The following is a 25,535-nucleotide window of genomic DNA, read 5'->3' on the forward strand; positions in this document are numbered from 1 at the left end:
TGGAAAATGGATAATAGTATCATTAGAAGTTGTTACAATGTGCAATACGTATTCTTTATTTTTCATATTGTTATGTTGCTATGTTTGTTTTATCTGTAAGCACTCATTTTGTCAATATTTGATGTTGCAGAAAAGGTCTTATTTATTCATTTATTTTGGGGCTGCCAAAATTATCGCGTTAACGGGCAGTAATTAATTTTTTTAATGAATCACGTTAAAATATTTGACGCAATTAACGCACATGCCCTGCTCAGACAGATTTAAATGACAGTACAATGACATGCCCACTTGTTAATTGTGCTTTATGGAGTTTTGCCGCCCTCCGCTGGCGCTTGGGTGCGACTGATTTTATAGGCTTCAGCACCCATGAGCATTGTGTAAGTAATTATTCACATCAACAATGGCGGGCTACTAGTTTATTTTTTGATTGAAAATTTTACAAATTTTATTAAAACGAAAACATTAAGAGGGGTTTTAATATAAAATTTCTATAACTTGTACTAACATTTATCTTTTAAGAACTACAAGTCTTTCTATCCATGGATCGCTTTAACAGAATGTTAATAATGTTAATGCCATCTTGTTGATTTATTGTTATAATAAACAAATACAGTCCTTATGTACCTTATGTTGAATGTATATATCCATCTTGTGTCTCATCTTTCCATTCCAACAATAATTTACAGAAAAATATGGCATATTTTATAGATGGTTTGAATTGCGATTAATTACGATTAATTTTTAAGCTGTAATTAACTCGATAAAAAATTTTAATCATTTGACAGGCCTAATTTATTTTTCAAATGTATCATTTAATATAGTTTTTTTTTAAATCCATTTTTAAATTTGTTCAAAATATGTTGTGTTGCACTTGTTAAAATAAAGCCACCTTGTTAAACAACCATGACCTGCACTGAATTGGAATACACAGAATTACAGTACACGGCTTTAGAGAACACTGAACTTAACACGTGTATGCATAATGACATAATTTTAAATGAGTGGGCCGGTCTGAGGCATGAAATTCCAGGGCCGAAAATGAGTCCCACTCCGGCCCTGCCCTGAACACACCATCCCCACTGTCAAACATGGTGGTGGCAGCATCATGGTTTGGGCCTGCTTTTCTTCAGCAGGGACAGGGAAGATGGTTAAAATTGACGGGAAGATGGATGCAGCCAAATACAGGAACATTCTGGAAGAAAACCTGTTGGTATCTGCACAAGACCTGAGACTGGGAGGGAGATTTATCTTCCAACAGGACAATGATCCAAAACATAAAGCCAAATCTACAATGGAATGGTTCAAAAATAAACGTATCCAGGTGTTAGAATGGCCAAGTCAAAGTCCAGACCTGAATCCAATCGAGAATCTGTGGAAAGAGCTGAAGACTGCTGTTCACAAACACTCTCCATCCAACCTCACTGAGCTCGAGCTGTTTTGCAAGGAAGCATGGGCAAGAATGTCAGTCTCTCGATGTGCAAAACTGATAGAAACATACCCCAAGCGACTTGCAGCTGTAATTGGAGCAAAAGGTGGCGCTACAAAGTATTAACGCAAGGGGGCCGAATAATATTGCACGCCCCACTTTTCAGTTTTTAAAAATTCAGTTTGGTTTTTTTTTTGTTAAAAAAGTTTAAATTATCCAATAAATTTTGTTCCACTTCACGATTGTGTCCCACTTGTTGTTGATTCTTGACAAAAAATTAAAATTTTATATCTTTATGTTTGAAGCCTGAAATGTGGCGAAAGGTTGCAAGGTTCAAGGGGGCCGAATACTTTTGCAAGGCACTGTACATGCATTTTCTCTAGCTTATCTGAGATCGGGTCGCGGAAACAGCAGCAGCTTCAGCAAGGAAGCCCAGATTTCCCTCTCCCCAGCCATTTCATCCGGCTCTTCTTGGGCATTCCCAGGCCAGTTGGGAGATATAGTCTCCCCAGCGCTTCCTGGGGCAGCCCCGCGGCCTCCTGCTATTGGGAAGTGCCCGGAACACCTCACCAGGGAGGCGCCCCGGAGGCTTCCTGGTCTGATGCCCAAGCCAACTCATCTGGCTCCTCTCGATGCGGAGGAGCAGTGGCTCTACCCCAAGCCCCTCCCGGATGACCGAGCTTCTCACCTTATCTCTAAGGGAGAGCCCGAACACCCTATGGAGGAAACTCATTTTGGCCGCTTGTATCTGGGATCTTGTTCTTTCAGTCACGACCCACAGCTCGTGACCATAGGTGAGGGTAGGAACGTAGATCAACAGGTAAACAGAGAGCTTCGCCTTACGGCTCAGCTCCCTCTTCACCAGGACATACAGCTGTGGTCAAAAGTTTACATACATTTGTGAAGAACATAATGTCATGGCTCTCTTGAGTTTCCAGTTATTTCTACAACTCTGATTTTTCTCTGATAGAGTGATTGGAACAGATACTTCTTTGTGACAAAAAACATTCATGAAGTTTGGTTCTTTTATGACGTTATTATGGGTGAACAGAAAAAAAGTGATCAAATCTGCTGGGTCAAAAATATACATACAGCAGCGCTAATATTTGGTTACATGTCCCTTGGCCATTTTCACTTCAATTAGGCGCTTTTGGTAGCCATCCACAAGCTTCTGGCAAGCTTCTGGTTCAGTTAAATTTGATGGCTTTCTGACATGGACTTGTTTCTTCAGCATTGTCCACAAGATCTCAATGGGGTTTAAGTCAGGACTTTGGGAAGGCCATTCGAAAACCTTAATTCTAGCCTGATTTAGCCATTCCATTACCACTTTTGATGTGTGTTTGGGGTCATTGTCCTGTTGGAACACCCAACTGCGCACAAGACCCAATCTTCGGGCTGATGACGTTAGGTTATCTTGAAGAATTTGAAGGTAATCCTCCTTCTTCATTATCCCATTTACTCTCTGGAAAGTACCAGTTCCATTGGCAGCAAAACAGCCCCACAGCATAATAATACCACCACCGTGCTTGAAGGTAGGCATGGTGTACTTGGGGTTAAAGGCCTCACCTTTTCTCCTCCAAACATATTGCTGGGCATTGTGGCCAAACAGCTCGATTTTTATTTCGTCTGACCACAGAACTTTCCTCCAGAAGGTCTTATCTTTGTCCATGTGATCAGCAGCAAACTTCAGTCGAGCCTTAAGGTGCCGGTTTTGGAGCAAGGGCTTCCTTCTTGCACGGCAGCTTCTCAGTCCATGGAGATGCAAAACACGCTTGACTGTTGACACTGACACCTGTGTTCCAGCAGCTTCTAATTCTTGGCAGATCTGCTTTTTAGTGATTCTCGGTTGAATCTTCACCCTCCTGACCAATTTTCTCTCAGCAGCAGGTGATAGCTTGCGTTTTCTTCCTGATCGTAGCAGCGACAAAACAGCGCCATGCACTTTATACTTACAAACAATTGTTTGCACTGTTGCTCTTTGGACCTGCAGCTGCTTTGAAATGGCTCCAAGTGACTTTCCTGACTTGTTCAAGTCAATGATTGTTCAAGTCAATAATCACTCACAAGAAATTGCTAATTCGTGTTGCTGTATGTATATTTTTGACCCAGCAGATTTGATCACTTTTTCTGTTAACCCATAATAAAGTCATAAAAGAACCAAACTTCATGAATGTTTTTTGGGACAAAGAAGTATCTGTTCCAATCACTCTATCGGAGAAAAATCAGTGATGTAGAAATAACTGGAAACTCAAGAGAGCCATGACATTATGTTCTTCACAAGTGTATGTAAACTTTTGACCACAACTGTACCAATGCAGAGTCCGCGTCACTGCAGACATGGCACCGACCCGAGTGTCGATCTCCCATTCCATTTTTCCGTTACTTGTGAACAAGACCCCGATATACTTGAACTCCTCCACTTGGGGAAGGACCTCATCTCTGACCTGGAGAGGGCATTCCACCTTTTCCTGAAGGAGGACCATGGTCTCTGATTTGGAGAAAATCTACTATATTTAGTAAACGTTTTGACCTACGGAGGGCGCCATGTTTGATGTGCACAATGGACGCTCGGGGTAATGACATAGTTTGTCACTGTGACTAGACGAATACTACCGGTGTTCTGCAATTCCTTCTACGCGGCGAGACGTCCGACACATGTGGACATCGATTATAAGCGGCGAGTACTGACTATTTGTGTTTCTGTTGTGTCTTTTATTACCTTTTCATTGCCTCAAAATACTTTTTGCATGTGTTTCCCTCTCATAGTTTTAAACATTTTGTTTTCTTCTGGTAGCTTTAAAGCAGATTGCTGATCTGTTGACCACATTAGTCACGTAGCGTATTTTAACCACCCTTATTTGATATTACTACGTTTAAGTATTTTCTTAAGGCATCTTTAGTATGTTCTGTCTGCATGCATCCAAACAAAACAAGCTGAAAGTGCACGGTAGTACTTTGGGTGTCAAACTTGCCTCTTGTAGGACGCTTCGCCAGTGTCACACATTTTAGCAGAACACAGGTTTTGTCATACTCTCGTCTCGTCTTATCCCGTCTTTTCTGTTCGTTTTGCTTTTGCTTCTCATTTTGTGAAATATCAACAGTCATATCATGCTCATTATCTTCCTCTCGGGTTCAAATTGAAAGGGTTGAACAGATTACATGTTTATGTCGCTAGAGTCATTCTCTGGAAGCCCAGCAGCGTAACCCAGTGACGTCACTGCCCTGCGACGTCAACAACAATGGCGACCTACTAGTTAAACTAATTTTACAAATGGTATAAAAACGAAAACATCAAGAGGGGTTTTAATATCAAATTATTTTAACTCATAACAACGTGTATCTTTTAAGAACAGCAAGAACTTTCTATCCGTGGATCCCTTTAAAGGCTGCCACTGACCGAGGCATGTGGCCAAACCCGACTGAACTCTTGCGCATTTGTGTGGCAACGTTAGGCAACTGATTTCAAAATTGGAATTGCAGTTGTACGATATAGCAAATCAAAATACCCCTAAACTTTTATTAAACACATTGGCCATAACTACTTATCCTTGTGATGGTTCCGGGGGTGTCGGCCCTCATCCCAGTGTACGATGCAGTGTTGCCAACTCCCCAGTAAGGAAAGTAGCTAATGGCTGTCCTAAAAGTCGCTGGAAGTTGCTCGATGACGACATAACCTAATTTGCATAATTGGCAATTTGCATGTAATTGTGAATGGACACTGTCGGAGAGAGGAATAACATCGTAAGAGAAGCAAATAATGAGTTTAAAAAAAAAAAAATACAAATGAACCTTACCTGAAATATAGAAATACAATATAAAACAAAACAAAAAAAAAGGATTGTAACTTGTCGCTAGATTTGTTGCTGGTCACTTTTGGAAAAAAGTCGCCAAGAGGCCTTGGAAAGTCGCCAGATTCAGCGAGAAACTCGCCAAATTGGCAACACTCGTACTATGTCCACGATGTGGAGTACACGACGAACGGGTTGCCAACCAATCACAGGGTACAAAGTAGGGTTGGGAATCTCTGGCATGAAGCCGATTCGATATGTATCTAGATACACAGGTTACGATTCGATTAAAAAACGATACATTTTTAAGGCCGAGCGATTCGATACGATTCGATACAGTTTAAGAACGATACGGTTCGATACAGAGTGAAACGATACGATAATAAACATTTGTTGTGTGTGTTCGTACAGTGTTTTAAACATATAAAAAAAGACCACATTTCTAATAGCAAAATTAAACAACAAAATTCCAATGTTATGTTTTATTTTTTTATGGAAAAAAAAAGGCTTACTATATGACCGTCATTTTGTTGGATGGGATTGATAATAAAATAAAACTCCAGGGACAGACAACAATAAAGTGCAGTAATTCAATTCCTGCATTTCCTGGTGTTTCGAACACAAGAGGTAAGTAATTTAAGTGCAAACTTTCAACGTAAACATCTTACAAACAAAAAATTTTAATTATATGCAGCAGCTCTAGAAAAAAAAGAATTAAACCTGCAATGTTATTATAAATAAATAATAAATTATGCTTTACCACTGGTATAATTGGGGAAATAAAAACATGGCATTTTAGACGGACAGGTCAATAATCATTACTTTAACCTTATACACAGCAGTCTTTCACTTATGCCTGTGCTTCCACATTTTTTTATTCCTCATCACTGTCCATATCTTTTTAGAAGGGCAGATTTTTTCTTGAGGAAGATCAACTAATCCACATGTTTAATGTTTAAGTAGACTGCATTTCGTGAAAAAAAAATCTCCAGTCGTGCTGCCCTTTCCACCACTGTAGTGGGTTGTTTTTCAGGGTTAAAAACTCTCTAGCTCTGTCCCATGCGAACAGATCTGGCTTAGTACAAAGAGAACATGCAAACGCTACCAAGATAAGGTTTAGAAAAATAAATTAACATGTTCTTGATATACTTTCCCAATGAAAACACTAATATAAAATGAATAAAACACAGTGTCCAAATTTGCATATGAATAACAACTCACTGTAGTTTATTACTAAGCTATGCTACACCAGAGTAAAGTCATTTCCATATACACAAAAAATGTGCAAGAATGCCTACAAATATTGCCCGAACATTAACAATCAAACAGTTAAATGGGAAAACTATATGTGGTGGTGGTGAGTTATATGCCTTCCTGTGCTACGTGATAATATGCAGCCCACCATTTGGAAATGTCAAGTGTCAGGACCATCGTGAAGCAAAGAAAACAATAATTAAAAGATGTCAGCATGAGAGCTGAGTGTAAACTGGGGAGACGTTGTTAAACCAAGGGGATTATTAATGCTGACTGCTTATCAAATACAGCCATCAGCGTAGCAAAGGCATTTCATTGCGAAAGTGAGGGATTTTGCCGCAGACTAGATGCAAATGAAGGAATTTATTTTCCATTTGCAGATTCTGTAGTGTAAGCAAGTCTGCAACCTACTTTCAATTTCTTAAGCAAACAATTACAGTGCGACCTCGGCGAGTGTCCTGTTAAAGATAATTTTGTGCCGTCAGTATATTGTTGTCCTCTGTAGCTTTAGCTCAGTATTCCATCAAAACTAAGGCCAATTGTGCAAAATGACAATCTTGAGAGGCAGTCGACAGGAATGCTCAGCGGCAGTGCTGACAAACAAAGGGTTTTCGGATAAAACCTGAATTATGCATATTCGCTATAATAATACATACCAAACATATTTGAACAGTCTTGAAAAAGCAAAAGATGTTTGGGGGTTTTATGTTTTTTGAGCAATCAAAATCAGAAAAACACACCGTTCAGTGGTGTTCACTTCACAGAAATAAGAACACACAATAATGTGTTTTGCTAACCTGCAAAACTCGAGTAGGAAGCTGCTTAGAGAAGTGTCCTTCATAATAAAATATGGTAACTCTTATATGATAAATTTATGACTGTTTTGTCCCATTATCTTAGTGTACAGGTTACAGGTTTTGCTAATGTTATACAGAGTCCATACAAATCAATTTAGTTCTTAAGGAGTTTAGTTTTTTTGCAGAAATGTTTTTTAATGCGCTATAATTTCAAAATAAAATATGTTGGAGCTAAGATTTTAAAACAATACCATGGCATTTTTATTCAATGTCAGCATACGTCAGAGTGCCGTAACACAATTGGACATTCAATCAGCAAATGACCAAAATTGAGCATGATATATTACAATTCAAGGGCGTGCGCTTGCATAGGGACGGTAGGGACATAACACTACCAACTTCTCAGGATGCTCAAATTGTCCTCACCAACCTTTAAGCAGTCTTATATTTATCATATAATGAGTTCAGTTATACAGTTATATAATTTATATTTTCTTCCCATATGTTGTCAGGATAGAATTGACCCTACCATTATTATGTGAATTATTTTCATTAAGTTCAAACTTACATTTACCTCTTTTCTCTTATTGAATGTGCCATCCCTCTCCCCTCAAACGCATGTTTTATGGCTGATGATTTGACCCACCTCAGACACACGCATGCACGCTCACACTCATACAGCCCCGACAGAAATTCATGTCAACAACATGCCGCCTCCTCTGCCCCCCTCAAAGAGGAGGGATATTAGAAGTATTTTTTCCGCCAGCAGCAGCCACTGTATGTAATTTAAAAAGAGGCCAATGTTGTGGAGGTGGGATATGCGCCACTAATTTTGCTACTTAAAGTCGGACCTGCATCAGAGTTCACATAACATTAAACAGTGTGAACTTGCTAACCTGCAAAACTCGAGTAGGAAGCTGCTTTGAGTAGTGTCCTTCTGTTTGACTTTTCTACTGTTAATGTTAATTAAACTGTGAGAAATGTAGGGAACTCTGATGGAAACTACAGACCCAGAAAATCTTGAGCAAGAAGCTGCTTAGGGATATACTGGTGCTGCATAACCTCATATGTCGCTCACACAACACAACACAACAAACACACAACATAATCATAATTAACTACGTACATAATTAAAAAAAAATTTTTTTTACCACCATCTACCCTCACTCGCATTGCGATCGACTGGTCGATTAATGAGCACCCCTGATTTTCCATGTTAATTAATTAGGTTCATGTTCGTAAGAAATGTAGCCCCGTTCACCCATTCTGTTTGGTCTTAGTAATGTCCAATCCTGAGCAAAAAATTTTCATGCAGGTTATAAATATTTTATCTAGATTACCGTGTTCCCTGGGAAAGTTGTGAAAAGTTTTCCATAGAGCGACACCAACTGGCATTTATTGCCATTATATTATCATCTGCTTGGTGACAAATTAACAACATCAAATCTCTTTTTCTTGTAAAAACAAACCCAAGACCCTCTACAAAACAATTACTTCTTATGAGTGGAACCCCAAAGCTCTTTACACACTTAAACTCAACAGTAAAATTGAAAAAACAATACAGATCATCACATTATTCTCCACAAAGCACAATCAACTCACTAATGACTTCTATAAACAAACCATAAAGTTCTTATAGGACAAGCTTCACGAATATCAAGGGGGATAAGATCACAGTAAACCCATAATTGAAAAACACAAACCCACTATGTCATATTTAAATGGGCTAGCTGTCTGTTTCGCAGACATTCCTCTCAACTCTATCTGAATCGTGATTAGAAAAAAAAAATCACGCTGTTCCCAAAATAATGAAATAGGGCCTTTGTGGTAGGTTCAGACTGAGTTGATCTAACAGATACATTGGTGTATTGAAAGTGTTTTCCACACTTTCACACGTTGTTTTAGCCTTGAGCTCCAAGGACTTGCTGTCGTGCCTGCTCAAAAGCAGCAGGTTTGCACATCATCTCAGCATTGAGAAGGGCATGATTGCATAACCATCGGGGAGGCATGACAGAGGCGTCTGATCATCCCAGATTTATTCTGCAGAGTGACAAGCAACACACAGCCAGTTATAAAGAACTATCCTCCAAAGACGAGAAGAACAAGGGGTCCTGCAATTGAGGACACCTCCTTCTTATCTCCACATCACCTCCTCAGTCTAGCAGTTGACACAAATATATATATAGAAGTAATGCAGAGCCTAACTAAGTGCTATAAGGAATGAGAAGTTTTCTGGATGTGCAAACTACCAAGAAAACTAAATCAGATATTACATTCTCAGGTTAAGATAGATAAAGAATAGGATAGGACAGAATATCAGGCAGCTTTATTTTAAAAAACAAAAATAATTCTTCCTTAAACATATGTTGAGAGTGATGGGCTGCCTTTTTCTTTATGTTGCACAGCCATGTTTCTATCACCACATACAAATGAAACACGGACTAATTTACAGAGAGCTGGAAATTCATGAAGAGGTTGTGTAAATAAGTTGTCTTACCTTCATTAGTACTGACTCGCTGAGTTTCTCACGATTGACGATCTTAATTGCGACTTTCTGGCATGTTACACAGTGAACTCCAAGCTTGACCAATCCTACAAAATGAAGAGAAAACCACAATGAGCAAAACAGTATGATCACAACAAATACTATGTCGACAAGAACAAATATGAGTCATCAGGACTAGGAAGATTTTTCTTCTGTCCTAACTACCATCAGAAGCAGTAACCTTCAAACAACCAAAGCCGTAGTAATACTCCTTATAAAATTGTTTCAGATTGCTCACAAAAACCTACCAAAACAGCACCAGGTACCAAATGCACTGCCAGCCAGTGGGCAAAGCAGCGGGTGACTAAACGATAAAAATAAAGTACCTGTACTCTTGGCTTTTGCTGTGATTTTAATGGGCTTCTATATAAGCTGAATTAAATGTGATGTATGATGATGTGTGAAAACGTTGTTTATAGCCCGCACTGATGTAAAATGCCTTGTGACTTTAAGTCTATAATGCAGTTGTTGACTTCATAAGTGTAGTGACACTTCCTTGAATTGCTCTCTGGGGTTTATTTGAATCATAAAAACAGCAAGTGAGTGGGCCATTTGTGTTATTGATTCTTATAATGTGCTAAATAGCTGCATGCAGTTGTGCAGTGTTAGCTAAAAGTGAACTGTGGAGCCAACGCACAGCACACACAGATTTAGTGAATAAGGTTTTTTTTTTTTTTTTTTTTTTTTTTAATGGTAAACAGAAGAATAGGTGGTGATAACAATTAATAGCTCACACAGCAGTAAAAACCTTCGCTGTACCAAGCGTAAGTGATTCTTTTTTTCAATTGGAAGTTAACAGTATACATGCGTTTTAAAATATTAATGTAAAATTTATAGATTATTTTTGTCAGGTGTGCAAACTGTAAAGTTCTTAGCTGTTAAACAAATGATGAGTTATTGCTTTAAATAGTAAAAGGTAAGTCCAACATTAACTTCACTTTGACAACAAATGATGATGCTGGTAGTGATTCTGGAGTATTATTGCTTTCATTTCATGTCACGGCTCCTAGCCTAGCCGAGTCAGTCCACCTCCCACAACTCCCAGCTAATAGCAGTGTTTTGATTTCCTGTCACATCTGTTTCTTTAAGCTCAGTCTTGCCATAACCTGAAGCTCTTTACAAACTACACTTAGAAGTGAACTGTCGACCAACGCAGTCATTCTGTTTATGCTGCAAGGGCGCATCGACGAAATACCCTGTCGTGCAAGGTAGGCAGGTGCCATGCCACGAGTTGAAAAAAGTCAGGGGCATTCAATTGGAGACGGGTTGGTTGGGAGTTTTGGAGTACTAAGAAGCCTCCATGCATCTGCAAAGGCCCCTTTTACACAGCGAGGAGATTGCTCAATTTTTTTATTGATCAAAAATAGTCTCGATCTTGCAACGATCTCCTGAAAGCCTGAATGATGTTTCTGTGCAAATGCAAAGGTACTTATGCCGTCGCTTTGCACTGAAAGGTGTAGGGTCAGGTGTCGATGACGTGACTACCACATGACTGCAGCGCGTTGCACTACTGGTCCTCATTTTTCTTCACTGTAAGAGGAAATAACAACATTTGACCAGCAGTAAATAAAGGCTTTATTAACTATATAGGGCGGCACGGTGGCTGAGTGGTTAGCACGTCTGCCTCACAGTTCTGAGATCAAGGGTTCAATCCCGGGCTTCGGCCTTCCTGTGTGGAGTTTGCATGTTCTCCCCGTGCCTGCGTGGGGTTTCCTCCGGGTACTCCGGTTTCCTCCCACATCCCAAAAACATGCATGGTAGGCTGATTGAACACTCTAAATTGTCTGTAGGTATGAGTGTGTGCGTGAATGATTGTATGTCTCCTTGTGCCCTGCGATTGGCTGGCAACCACTTCAGAGTGTCCCCTGCCTACTGCCCGTAGTTAGCTGGGATAGGCTCCAGCACCTCCACGACCCTCGTGAGGAAAAGCGGCATGGAAAATGACTGACAAAGTAAACAACCTCTTAATGAATGTTCAACGAGCACTTTAAGATTTCATTTGCTCAATGATCTCATTGATCTCCGAGTGATTTCTCAGCATCCTTTCAGTGAACGGCAAGCGTTCGTTGGCAGATTGGGGAGATATTGCAGCGGTGATGAGAAGTGCAACATTGGGAATTATTATTCCATTAATAATAATTATTATTATTTCCAGTTTATCTCTAAAAACTTCAGACATGCACCTAGCCACTGTAGACTGGGACATGAGCATGACGTCATATGTTAAGTTTTTAACATTTCATTGAAGAGATAAAAATAAAACTGCACCGATCTGATCCATTCACATGTAAGAGACCAGATTGAACAATGTCACATTCTCAATCAAAAGTTTTAGTTATAAATAAATAAATAAAAAATCAGAAAAAAACTTATTGCATTTGCTCAGACCATTCAAAAGTTTCCAGTTTCCTCCATTCTTCAGTTAGAATACCCTTTAACTCTTTTAGAGAAGATGGCGGTGGAAATCGATGTCTTAATTCAATCTCTAAAACTGACCAAAATGCTGAAGAATGTTGAGGTCTAGGGATTGTGCCGGCCATACAAGATGCTCAACTTAGAATTAGAATGTTCATCATGCCATTCTCTAACAATTATGTTCAATGATTATGATGCCAAAATGTCAGGTGTTTCCGTTATTTTGTCCAATCCCTTTACTTTTTAATTAATAATTTCTTTGTTTATCGCTTGTCAAATGTTATTTCGGCTTATGACAAAGAGAAATTAAGACACTGTGTTCAAAGTGTACACTGGACACAATGTGCACATGAAAGGAATGACTGACATTACTGTGCAATGCAATGAGCAAACTGCCAAACTACCGGTGTATGTCACAAAAGGGAATTTTGATTCCATTATAGGACGCCTGTGGTTGAATACACTTCGTTTAAATTGGTAAGACGTTAGGCGGCTGTCAGACAGTTCTTCACAACTAGAAATAATTCTGAACAAGAATGAAGAGGTTTTTTGTAATGAATTGGGCAGCATGAAGGACATTACGGTGAAATTGCACATTAAATCAGGAAGCAAACCTGTGTTTATATAAAGGCTAAGACAGTGCCTTATGCACTTCAGGACAGTCGAGGCTGACCTGGATGTGTTGGTCAAAAGTGGTGTTTTGAAACCAGTCACCACCAGTGAATGGGCAACACTAATTGTGCCGGTTCCGAAAAAGAATGGCGGAATTCGCACATGTGGAGATTTTAAAGTGACTTTGATCCCTGTGCATTGTGCGGAGCAGTACCCGCTTCCTTTGATCGATGATTTGTTTACAGGTCTGAGCGAGGGTCAAAAATTCAGCAAAATTGACCTCAACCAAACTTATCTGCCAGATACACGTAAACAAAGAAATCAAGGGAGTGGCTGACAATTAACACGCACAAGGGACTTTTCAGATATTGCAGATTACCTTTTGGCATCACGTCTGCTCCTGCTCTGTTTCAACGGGCTATGGATCAAATTTTGAGTGTATTGCCAGGAGTACAATGTTACTTGGATGACATTCTCTACACCGGTGCCTACTTCACCAACCTCTGCGTTCCAAAGTGGATTGAGCCAAAAGAAACTCTTTGATTGCATGACGAGCGCACAAGGATTCCCCGAATATTTAAACAGAAACAGATTTTAGGAGATTGTTCCAAAATTTAGCAGGTTTTCGGTCTTTTTTTTTTCTCTCTCTCAATGGTCACCCAACAATCTCAGTGATGTAAAAAAGGGGCTGAACTTAACAAAATTACTTTTTCCAAAGAACTGGTAACCGTGGCAACTCTGGTAGTGTGAATATTGTCTGGCTTTTTAGTCAAGGGTTTTTATGGGCAGAAATGCAGATGCATGGGGAAGAGAAGATGGGGAAAGAGATGAGGGCAAGGAGGGTATAAAAAAGATTCGAATGAGAGAGTCAGGCAGTTGATCAAGACATGGAACAGCAGTCAAGACCATTAGGCCTGTAATGATTATCATATGCTAATGGTCGGCAAAGAAACTCACGAGTTACGTTAAATGCATTAAAGAGAAAATATCTTCCTGAAAATGCATGGTGTAAACAGGATTTAATGCCAAACTATCCATCTTCTAACATCTAATGTTTCTTTTAGTGATAGAAATCTGCATAAGAAATTCATTAAGGTATTGGAAATTCTAGGAAAATGAAAATGTAAAACAAGCACGCGTGTGCTCCAGCACACAAACAGGCCGAAGGATGCGCATACATGCCCTCGCCTGGCTGAAACGGAATCTATAGACACAAGAATTCAGCAGTTAATTTGCCTAGCATTATTTTTTTCCCCCAAAAAGATCTTTTTTGAAAAGATTTTAGAAGAAGAGAAATCAAATATTAAATCCTGGAAAATGAATAGTTACTGAATTTCAAAACAAAACAGTAAAATAACAATTACCCAGTTCACAACAGAAAAGATCGATTGTAAGCTTAACATAAAGCATTTTTTTAGGGCTTTTTTTCCGAAAAAAGAACCAGAAAAATAAACGGTTATTTGAGAGATCTAAAACTTTTTAGTAGTATCCACAAATTATGTGGATGAATTATGTATTGGTCTGTCTGGTGAAAAAGGAGCTGAGATACAAAGGGCAAGCTTTCGATACAATGGTCACGCCAGTGTCTGACCCGATGGTAAAAAGTTGTGGGTAGTGACTGTAAGAACAAGATCATTGAAAAAAAAACAACAACTGGAATGAGTTCACTCCACACTGTATTTGTGTGTTTTCTTAAAGGGGAAATCCTTAGCTTTCCCCAAATCACATAAGTTTTTTTTTTTCTATTATTATATTGTGTATTTTGAAATAACTCTGTTAAATATTTTCCACGCTAATTGAAAACAAGCTGATTTTACGTGCCACGCCACAGTTCTGAAGACAATCAGCAGATTCATCAGCGTGACCAAACATTGTTTACTAGCTGGTGTGACACCAGCACATACAATGCTATTCACCGATAGGGTTGCCAACTCCTTGATTTAAAAAAAAAAAAAAAAAAAGGGGACACCTGATTGGTCGAGCTGGCTGGCCCGATAACAGTCACCTTTAAATATTTTTTTTTTTGTATGTAAAAAGTAATTGTTTTAATTGTAATTATATTGTAATCTTTCTCAAACCCGAATTAATTAGGTACATATATGAGTGATATAAGCAGCACATGAAAAAACAATAATTATCAGCAATGTATTTTTAAGACAAAAAATACTATAATAAAACGAACATCCATCATGTTAAACTTAAAACTGTATAATTTAATGCACAGGTCCTGAACCTGGTTGTGTATGCATGTGTGTGTTTTTGGTCGTTTTTTTTTTTTTTTTAAACAGTTTAGGTGCGGCCAAAGTTTCCTCAGCAATAACATTTTCGCAAATGAAATTGACATAACACAAAAATATAATACAATTAGTGAAAATAAAGTACCCTTTTTTTCGGACTATAAGTCACAGTTTTTTTTCATAGTTTGGCTGGGACTTATACTCAGGAGCAACTTATTTGTGCAAATATTAACACATTATGATATCATTTCACGTTATTTTGGAGTGAGTGAGAGAGTGAGAGAGAGAGACGGCTGCGAACCTACGTTCATGGTTTATGCTTGTAAAATATCTCTACAGAGGCAACGCCTGTGTGTACCATCTTTTCTGTTGTTGTGTGTTTTCCACCCGCGATCAGACACTTACAGCCAGTTGTGTGGTTGTTTGAACGATATACTAATGCTAGCGAATGCATGCTAACCATTTGTGTCATTGCTGTAATAGCACCTAATTATCATTTATTTACGTTGATGTGAACCTGTTTGGTATCGAGGACGAAATTGATTCAGCAAATTATACGGACGTCCAGCATCGTCATTTGGGAGTTTAGCTCGCTGTATAGCCAGGACCGAGCCGTAGCGTCCTGGTGAGGACAGTATATTTGCATTTCATTGTTCATGCACTGTACACTTATTCAGCATGTTGTTCTCTATTGTATTTTTATATTAAATTGCCTTTCAAGATGACATATCTTATATGTGTTGGATTTTATCAAGTAAATTTCTCCCCAAAATGCAACTTATACTCCGGTGTGACTTATATATATATTTTTTCTCTTTGTTGGGCATTTTATGGCTGGTGCGATTTATACTCAGGTGCTACTTGTAGTCCGAAAAATACGGTACACAGAGAAAAAGAAAACAAATGATCATCCTTTGAACATGCGTTTTCACGCGCTTCACTCAAACCTCTTACCTACCACACTCTTACGTTGTCATCAGTTAGCGACAGTACCTCGACCAATGAGATGAGTGGGATTTCATATTGTTCCATCAGCTCATTAGTCCAATAGCAGGAGACGCGGGGAATGCATTTCACTGCATATTCTTGTAAAGCACCAAATCAGTATTCGTTCGTCTGACAAATATGACACTATTTTCGAGTTTCATGATAATACGGGACAATGCGCGACGTTGGCAACTGTAACACTGTTACTAAGGGTGCAACGGTTGGATGTACTGAAGCGTTTCGGTTTTGCATTTTCAGTTCGGTTCACTTTCAGTTTTGTTTTAAAAAAAAAATTCCTAAGGAAATTTATCATTAGCGCAAGCTAGTGCCAAGTGCAGAACTAACTGTGGGAGTTTCCGCATGGACGCCTCAAGTGTCGGACGCTCAGGGTGACCTTACTCCACTACCAAAAGGCCGGCCCGCTCATAACTGCTCTGACTTTGTATTTTTCAAATCACTCCTCAAATCTCACCTGTTCCGGTTAGCTTTAAATATATAGATTTTAGATCTATATTTATTTTAGATATATATTATATATATCTATATTATTAGATTTTATTTTTCTTAAGATTTTTATTGTCTTGTTCTGTTATTAATGCTTTACATGATACAAGATTTTCACTTCTAATTTTATGGTTGTTTTATTTTATCATCTTATTATCATTTTTCGCTATTGTGTTTTTATTCTTCTTGAAAAGTGTCTTAAAAAGTGCTCCTTACATAAAATGTATCATGAATTATTAAAAAGTCTTAATTTTATCAGTATTCAACACAACACAGCTTATTTGTTACCAAACACTCATTTTGCTGACACCTTTTTGGCAGAGAAAATGCAGTTACATGCACATTAATTTGGTGTTTTTTGTTTACTTCTCTTTCATTTGGTTATTTTGAGAAATTCAACAATCAAACTCAAATATTTACACATGGCTGCACACTGTTGTTTAAGTGGCTTCCTTGTATTGTTAAAAGTGTTGGCGTAGTGGTGTCTGAATTCTCTCTGGGGAGAAAAAAACCCACTTATTCATGTTGTGCTTGAATGTCTCAGTTTGGTATAAACACAGCTGGCGGCAAACACACATGCACACAGACAAGCAATGTCACGCACTATGCTTCCATAGCTTTATATACAACTAAAGGAAACAATACACAGAGAGGCTGACCTGGGTTTGCAACGCCACTAAATCAGCAAGTGTATCAATCTCTTCTCTCCTTCACCCTCCTCTCAAATCAATAGCATCAAAAGCTCTTGGCTTCATGCACAAAGTCAGAATAATGGCACAAGCCTGGGACTTGTGGGCTGGGGAGGCCACCCTCGACTGATCCCCAGCCTCATCGCATTGCACTCGTTCCTGTGATGAATGTGGGGGGGGGAGTGGGGGGGGGGGGGGGGCTACTTGAATCCACAGCTCACTGAGCAACACAACTGTGCAGCATTTGACTGTCCAGTACAACAAGGAAGAGTCTGTAGTAAAATCCAATCATTGATAATATTATGTTATGACTTCACCAGGCGCTGGCCATATTGGATTACTTAACTTTTACAAATAATTATAATAATAATTATAATAGTTTAACGTTTATTGATCTGAGAAAGAGGACTGGAGCAGTGTTGTTTTCGTCAACGATGACGATAACGAAAATATTTCGTTGACGAACATATTTTCAAGCCAATGACGAGATGATAACGAGCTAAAAACGTGTCTTGGGAGACAACATAATGAGACAAATGCCAGTTTTCGTCTGACAAGTCGTGAACGAGACGAAAACGCGTTCTAGTTTCCGTCATATGTTCACAATGTTTAACATTTTTATGTGTAGTTAGCCTGAATCTTGGCCCCCACCCCCCAACTCACCAGTATCCACTTGCTTGTTTTGAAACACACACAGTAAGATTTGTTTTCTTATCTTGGCAAGAGAGAATTTGCTAATGTTGCTTTAGACTTTGAAGGTCTATACCGTGTGATCACACACTAAATGTAACTCGTAGTGTTAGCAAAGCATTCACGATCGCGTTAGCATTAAACTAATGCTAACAGCGAGCGTCCGCTTAAACTCTCGGACATTTTTTTTTTCTTTACATACAGTTCGTGTCGTTCAATTAATTGAAAATTATGCACTGTTTTCCTGCTTAGTGTCTATTGTCAAAAATTGGCGTTGTCCTTGTAGACGCTACAATATGTGCTCATCCGTCAAAGTTAATTCAAAATTGTTGGAGACCTTTATTTATTTCTGGACTAAAACTTCATTTTGAGAATTTTACACACGAAACATTTTGAGTAAACGTCGACTAAATCTAGACAAAATTAGTCTGAGTTTTCATCAACAAAAACAAAACAAAGACAAACACATTTTGAAATGAGTAATATATGACTAAGACTAAGTATTATCGCCCAAAAGACTAAGACGAAAATTAAAAGGGCGTCAAAACCAACACTGGTTTGGAGCCTTCTTTGCAGTGCTTTAGCGTGCGGCACAACACACAAACCTACTCCACGCTTGTGAAAATCCTCTTCATCTTTCATGCAAACCCAGCAATTCACATCGTAAGTTACTTCAGGACCATGAACACCACCATCTCTCCTGCTCTGAGCAGTGCATTTTCTCCCGCAACTTCAAGCACGTCTGCAGCTATTCCCATATATAGTGGTACCTCTACATACGAAGTTAATTCGTTCCAGGATCTTGTTTGTAAGTCGAAGTGGTCGTATGTCGAGCAGAATTTTCCCATAGGAATACATGATAATACCATTAATTCATTCCACAGCCCAAAAACCTACAATAAATCCTTAATAAATACAGCTAGTACTATTATAAATGGCAATTACACATAGCAAAACAAATAAAATATGGATACAAATCGGAATAATAATAATGATAATAATTCCTGTAATAGTGTAACGAATCGGGTTCTAATGTAGCGGACGTTTTTTGCTGTACCTGAACGCACCACGCGGCTGACATGACAGAGAAGAAGTGGTAAGCATGACAGCTTACTTTCACTGTCAATGTTTTCTTGAGAACACAGTCAACTGCGGCGGAGAGCATGCGTTTTGTGTTGGATAAGTTGGGAAATAAATTATAAAAACCTGACAAAGCTGGTGATTTCTTTGGCGATGTTACCACAATAATAATTGTCACCTTAACTTATAAAGACTGGCGAACGGTGGTCGGGGGAAGACCATGGAGATATATTGTTGAGCCAGTTCACGGATGCGCACCCCACGCTCACATTTTTCTCTGATTTGCATCATCATTTCAATGGTAAGCGGCACCTTTTTCCTTGCTTCACCACCTGTACCAACCTTTTTGAAACCTGTGTTGATTTCTCTCAAGAAAATCCACCATGCGTTTGTCAGCGGTGCTGTCATGTCGTATTTCGAGCATGTCAATTGCGAGTCAAATTTTAAGTCGGATGTCTAAAAGATCGTGTGTCGAAGCGATCATATGTCGAGGTACCACTGTATATACAGTATATTTTTTTTAATTTATAGTCCTACAACCACTTTCAACATTGGGGTATTTTGACAACTCCTGCTACAAACACCATGACCCCTCACGCTGTTGCATAGTAGAAGCAATGTCACTGTCTCAGAGGCGGTTTCAATGTCTCTTAACTCCAAAACTTCCAATGTCCGCCATTTCTTGTTGCCAAGCAATAACTACATTAGGCACCATATTAGCAACAATGTTGCCTGTCACAATTTTGCGGCTATGACGCTTAAAGGGTTAACCTGTTATATTTGAATGAGATGCGTTTTTTAAAATAATTTTCTCAGAAAATTAAGAATAGGAAATCCCTCGGTGAGACGTTTCTTGGTCATCGAGTGGGTCTGTGAAAGCTCTTTCCTTAGCAACTTTCAGAAACTGGATTCGAGTACGTGTTATTGAACAACAAGGTAGGAGTGGAGAAGAACCCTTACTGTGAGCCTTATTTGCTCAGTCATTGATCTCATGAAGAGTTTATGCACAGCAGTTCAATGTCGAAAATTCAATTTTTCACTTTTTCCGCTGTGAGATGTTTACGACATGATTTTCACAAACAAAACCAAAGACATGAACACATCCAATAGCAATAACAAAATAAATATGGTATTTTAAGATCATTAGATTCATTTTCATTTGAAAGTTACTGCAATGGAGATGAGCCCGACAAATGAATTAGCTCCACTTCTGCACCTCTCATGCTTTGAATCCTGATCTTTGAGAAACCCTAAGCCAATGCTGGCAGATGGTAGTAGCTTATGCTGGCTTACCGTTCTCTCCCCAAGAGGCGCTGGCTCAGAGAAGCTCAATGCCCTTAGACACAGATCTGTGAGCTGCTTTTCACTGCTGCGCTCTAACCCCAAATACTTGACATGGGGGCTACAGCTCTGCCCTGGGATCAGAGTTTGAAAGGAAACAAAATGTGCAAACTGGCCTTATTACTTCAGCATTCTCCAACCAGATTGAAAGCCCTCAGAGTAGGTCGTGGGAATTCCAAGCTTCTGGGCAAAGGACAGGAATTAAGAGCCACCTGCACAACATTCATATGTTTTCCTCATCTCTTGCCTCCAAAAATACCAGAGGACAAGACCATTCACCGTTTGGAGGGGTCCCAGTAGCTGTGTTTAAATTTGACTGAGCAGGTTGATTCCTCTTGCTTTTCTTGCCAGGTGTTCAGTCTCCTTGTCATTGTGGGTGCAGGGTAGCAGGACCACTAGCTTACATCACACGAGGAGCAAGTTGCCAGATGTACAAGGGAAAAAAACTGATTGATAATGCCATATTTCTGAAACACTGCACCGACAGAAAGTGTAGTTCTCTAGTATGAAACATCTGTGAGAGAATAATAGTGGGTACTAGTGGATACTGTATGTGTGTAAATTTTAACCATTAGACCAGAATATTTTGAGAGCTCTAGCTTTAAGTTTAACTTGTGGTTTTAACATGTCTGATGAATTAAAGTTGAATAACTTCAATGAGGCGCCCCATTATGGTATCCTGTACTTCCAATTTTTCTGTGTGTGTCCTGAGAAACTCCAAATTTTGGTCCTTTCCTTTCCAGAAATTGGCTGTATGACAGGATTCTGCGCTGAATCATGTCATGTCAATCATTTGAAAGGGGGCTCGACACACTTCCATTTCCCCCATAGCCTTTATGAATTCAAAATAAAATGTAAAATATATGCTACTTCGACAGTATTTGCGTGTCAACAGTGCAAGCAAAAACAAAAAAAAAAACAAAAAAAAAAAGACTTTCATGCAACGTGAATTTTTTTTTTTTTTTTTTTTTTTACAAATTGACCGTGATCCCCTTGATTGTGGCCTCCTTTTTTGTCGTGAATTTGTTTTGATCCCATTTTGAATGAGAGGTGTCAGTAGCTTAACTTTTTAAATCAGGATAATCATAATAAAACATTTCAATTAGCCACAGAATACAAAGTAACTTTAAAAATACCCACATATTTGACAAAAGTGCTGTTTGTGTCGGTTTGTTCATCAGTCAAATTCTGTCATATTTTTTAATTTTGATTTGTGCAGCTGCTGACTTATTAGTACACTTTGTTGCCCATGCCAGCCAGCTAAGTTACTGCTACTGTGTGTGAAGTAGAGGTTTTTGTGCAGTTGTTCGGCTCTGAGACTGCATGATGTTTGTTTTAAAGTAAGGGGTGAAGGAGGGAGGAACGGTCCGGAAGGTCGTTCCAGTAAAGGATTCTGGGCCGGAACGGTGCTTTGATCCCAAAAATATGATGGCTACTGTCAAACCTCTGTGTTTCAAAACAAACCTGCCAGGCTGCCAAACATGCATATCATCTCCAAGAAGAAACGGCGGAAAACACTCAGGTGACTTGAAGTTCCGCTCTGAGACCCCCAATTTGGCCAAATTTCAAAATTGTTCTATATGCATGTGTGATACATCATTGGAAAGCTTAAAATCTAAATTGTCTGTGGGAAGAAACATTTTGAACAGGAGGGCATTTAAAAAAAAAAAAAAGAAAAAAGAAAAAAAAAAAATTAAACAGCAAAACCCTATCTGGAGGTGAGAGCACGCGAGAGCAGAATTACAGAAGCCATGACTTTAACGAGAGATTATCGCGTACTTACCTTGTTTCGATCCAAAAACTCCATGCAGCATGTATCACTGAGTGTCAAGACACAGCTGTGAATGGCCACAGCTGGATTTTTTGGGGATTTTATAGGTGAAACATGGTCATATAACAAGGGTCGCAATGCAGAAATCGCACACATCGAGGGGTCGAGATTTTCTTATTCATATATTTACCCTTTTAAACATTTTTTTTCAATTTTCTCTGTTTGGATCGATTATTTATAATCTAACATATCGGGGAAAATGCGACAGTAACAAAAAAAAAACAAAAAAAATACAATTAAGCAATAGTTATGAGGTAGATATTCCTGACTTTTTTTACAGACGCCATTGTTTTCAGTGTGACATAATTCGTTTAAAAGTATAAAATATGTGAGTGAATAATTTTTTCAGTTTTTTTTTTTTTTTTTAATGAAATATGAGAAATCAAATAATTATTCAAAGCTAAAAACGACAGACATTTCGAATAATAAATATAATTACCTTCGTTTTATGGCTGGGTTGAAACAAAAGCAGTTGCGATACGTCTGTAAACGGGGGTTTTCAGGGTAAAACGGACTAATTAAAAATAGTTTGGGGGCTTAATGCGCCATGAATCTGCTATGGCATCATATAGACATATTGTTCTATCAAACACAACAGTTGTTTTGGCTCAAAATACAGCAGTTTCTTTTAAAGAGGAGTTCAAGAGCAGAAACTGCTTTTTCAGTCTTGTCTGTTTTCCGCCATACACAAATGTTAACAACAAGCATAATAATGTGCTTGTGTAGCGTAATTCATTTCCACTGATATTTTTTATATATTTATCCCATGGACAGCAAACCACCCTACAACCCTGGACTCAGTTGTCCGTTCAATTGGCTGACATGTGATCAGGATAGTTAGCTCGGATTGGTTGAAATGCATGTGTTTTCCATCCATCCATCATCTACCCCTGGAACAGCAAAAAAAAAAAAAGGAACAAGCATATTAAATTAATGCGATAAAAAACGGCAATGCAACAGAAAATGGATCAGATCTTTAAGAGAAAGGAAAAAGTTGAATAGGCTTATTTATTTTAATTTGCTCTGATGAGGAGGTTCAGAACATCTTCCATGTCAATGTGCACTTTGGACTTATTTTTGTTCATTTATGTTAGGCTACTTATTTATTTCCTTATAATTTAAAAAAGTCAATGTTTGCGTGATCTTCAAAATATATTCCATTTCACTGTGCATATTGTAAGTCCTCTGTACTTATTTTTGTGAATTTGTGTTAGAGATATCTTTATTTTAAAAATATAAGTACATGTTTACATTATTTTCAATTTTAATGTACATTCTATGTTCTTAAGAAGTTAAAATTGAGGTTTTGCATTTAGATGTGAGGAAATGAGGGAAAATAAAAATTAGGGGATGGAGGTTGGGGTTACTGCTGTTTTTGTTAACTTATTTTGCAAATCAATGAAAAAAATACTAATTTTGAATGCAAATCTGTTTCTCATGTATACCTTATGACAGTATGTGAAATGCGGTTGCCTAATGCATGTGTAAAACCATTTTTTGTGTTAATGTATGATAGGTATACGGTAACTGTTCTAAAAGGAGTAGAGATTTGACCCACATGTCCCGAAAAACAAAACAAAACAAAAATTCATGTCAGGGAGTTCCGGCAAGAAATTGTAGCCACTTTCACCCCTGGTTAAATTTGTAAGAACCCCATGTTGATCTGACTGCTTTAAAAACAAAGTACAAACCCTGAGTGGATAGTTTTGTATATTTGAAGGTGAAAGCGAGTTTTTCCATTATATTCTATTATAGCTTTTGTTTGTGACAGCTCGGATATGGTTTCGGCTCGTGTTTTTACCCTTGCCTGTATCTGTCCTTGTGTCTTTTCATTTGTTTAATGGTAACAAACAAATCAATTACCCAAATCCGTTCGCTTGTTCAGTATTCAACACAATATTCGATACACTGGCAAGAGAAAACTACTGAAGAAAACCTTTTACAGCAAAGGAGCTTCATCCATTGAGTACATTCTCAAAAATTCCAGAAATATTTAAAAAAAAAAAAAAAAAAAAAAAAAAAAACACTTCAGGATCCATTTAAGTCTACACCCTTCCCTATGCGCTGCAGATAGCCTAACCTGTTAATTTACTTGTAAAACTGGTGCCTGCCAGGCAAAGAAAAAAAAAATCAGGGGCAAACGCGGCATAGACCAACAAAAAAAAAAAAGCTTCAAAAGGAGGAAGAGAAACTTGGTACTGGAGTGCTCGAGGCACACTGACGCACGCATACTGAAACTGTTTACCAGGTTTGCTTAAAATAAAAAAATTGGTGCAACACCGTCCTTACAATTAACCTCCTGCACATATCAAGGGACTCTTGGCGAATACATGGAAAAAAGGTGAATTGCCCACCGTTTTTATGGCAACAAACGCACTTAGAAATGGAATTTTTTTAATGTTCATAAGACTCAGAATGTGGCATTAACATGGGAATACCAATTCAATTAAAAAAAAAAAAACATTAACCAAAGTCAAGCTAAGGAGGCATGGAATGGCTTCAAGGCACATCGTTTTTTTCCCCTTTATATTGAAAAACAAGAAATGATGACGCCAAGGGACTGCGAATGAATGATGTACTAATCTTACAAGCTCTTTAAATGGCATATCTCAGAATCCCCGCCATACCTTTCTGCATCCATCTCACTAACACGCAAATACACGTGCACATACTGCCTTAAAAGCCCTCTGTGTGCAAGGACGACTTATCTGGATCAAGAAAATATTGCTGCTGGGTAAACAATTAAATTACTGCCTATTTACATCGCAGAACATAGCATCTCAGGAGGCCAAAAAGTTATTGAACAGCACATGATGAAATCTGACATTACGGAGGTGTTTGTTTTATTGAAAACCTCATACAACTACCCACTTTTCATACTACTCATTGTGTTCCTACTAACATAAAGAGGTAAAACACAGACTATACCCTGGATTGGTCACCTGTCAATCACAGGCCACAGTCAGTCACTCATTCACCCTTGTAATCACACCATCTTTTTGAGGCAACTGAACCCAAGCTGTGTGCGCGAATGTTAGGTGCTTACACCTTTATTCATGACATAATATTACGATTAAATAATACTATATATTATATATGGTAGGGCCTATATTTCATAAATAAAGTTAAACTATCCATGAAATACACCTTAATATTCATTGGTTAAGGTTCATCACAACATTTTGCATGGACTTTGCAAAGTGTGATGATAGAAATCTTTTTAGAAAATCTTTTAACTACAGTGGTACCTTGACATACGATCACTTCGACACATGATCTTTTCGACATCCGATGTAAAATTTGGCTCGCCATTTGTTTCTGCATTCGACGACATGCTCT

The 25,535-nt window shown here is 38.5% G+C and overlaps 1 protein-coding gene across 5 annotated transcripts in view; it reads right to left on the reverse strand.

The window, feature by feature from the left end:
• Positions 1 to 25,535, reverse strand: part of LOC130915895 (serine/threonine-protein kinase BRSK2) — a 358,279-nt gene that overhangs the window by 161,754 nt on the left and 170,990 nt on the right. For all 5 annotated transcript variants that reach the window (XM_057836082.1, XM_057836083.1, XM_057836081.1 and 2 more), the window contains exon 2: positions 9,763 to 9,857. In XM_057836082.1, the coding sequence (XP_057692065.1) occupies positions 9,763 to 9,857 (95 nt within the window). The remainder of the gene's footprint in view (positions 1 to 9,762; positions 9,858 to 25,535) is intronic.

This window comes from Corythoichthys intestinalis, chromosome 5, assembly GCF_030265065.1.
Source record: "Corythoichthys intestinalis isolate RoL2023-P3 chromosome 5, ASM3026506v1, whole genome shotgun sequence".
Lineage (NCBI taxonomy): Eukaryota > Metazoa > Chordata > Actinopteri > Syngnathiformes > Syngnathidae > Corythoichthys > Corythoichthys intestinalis.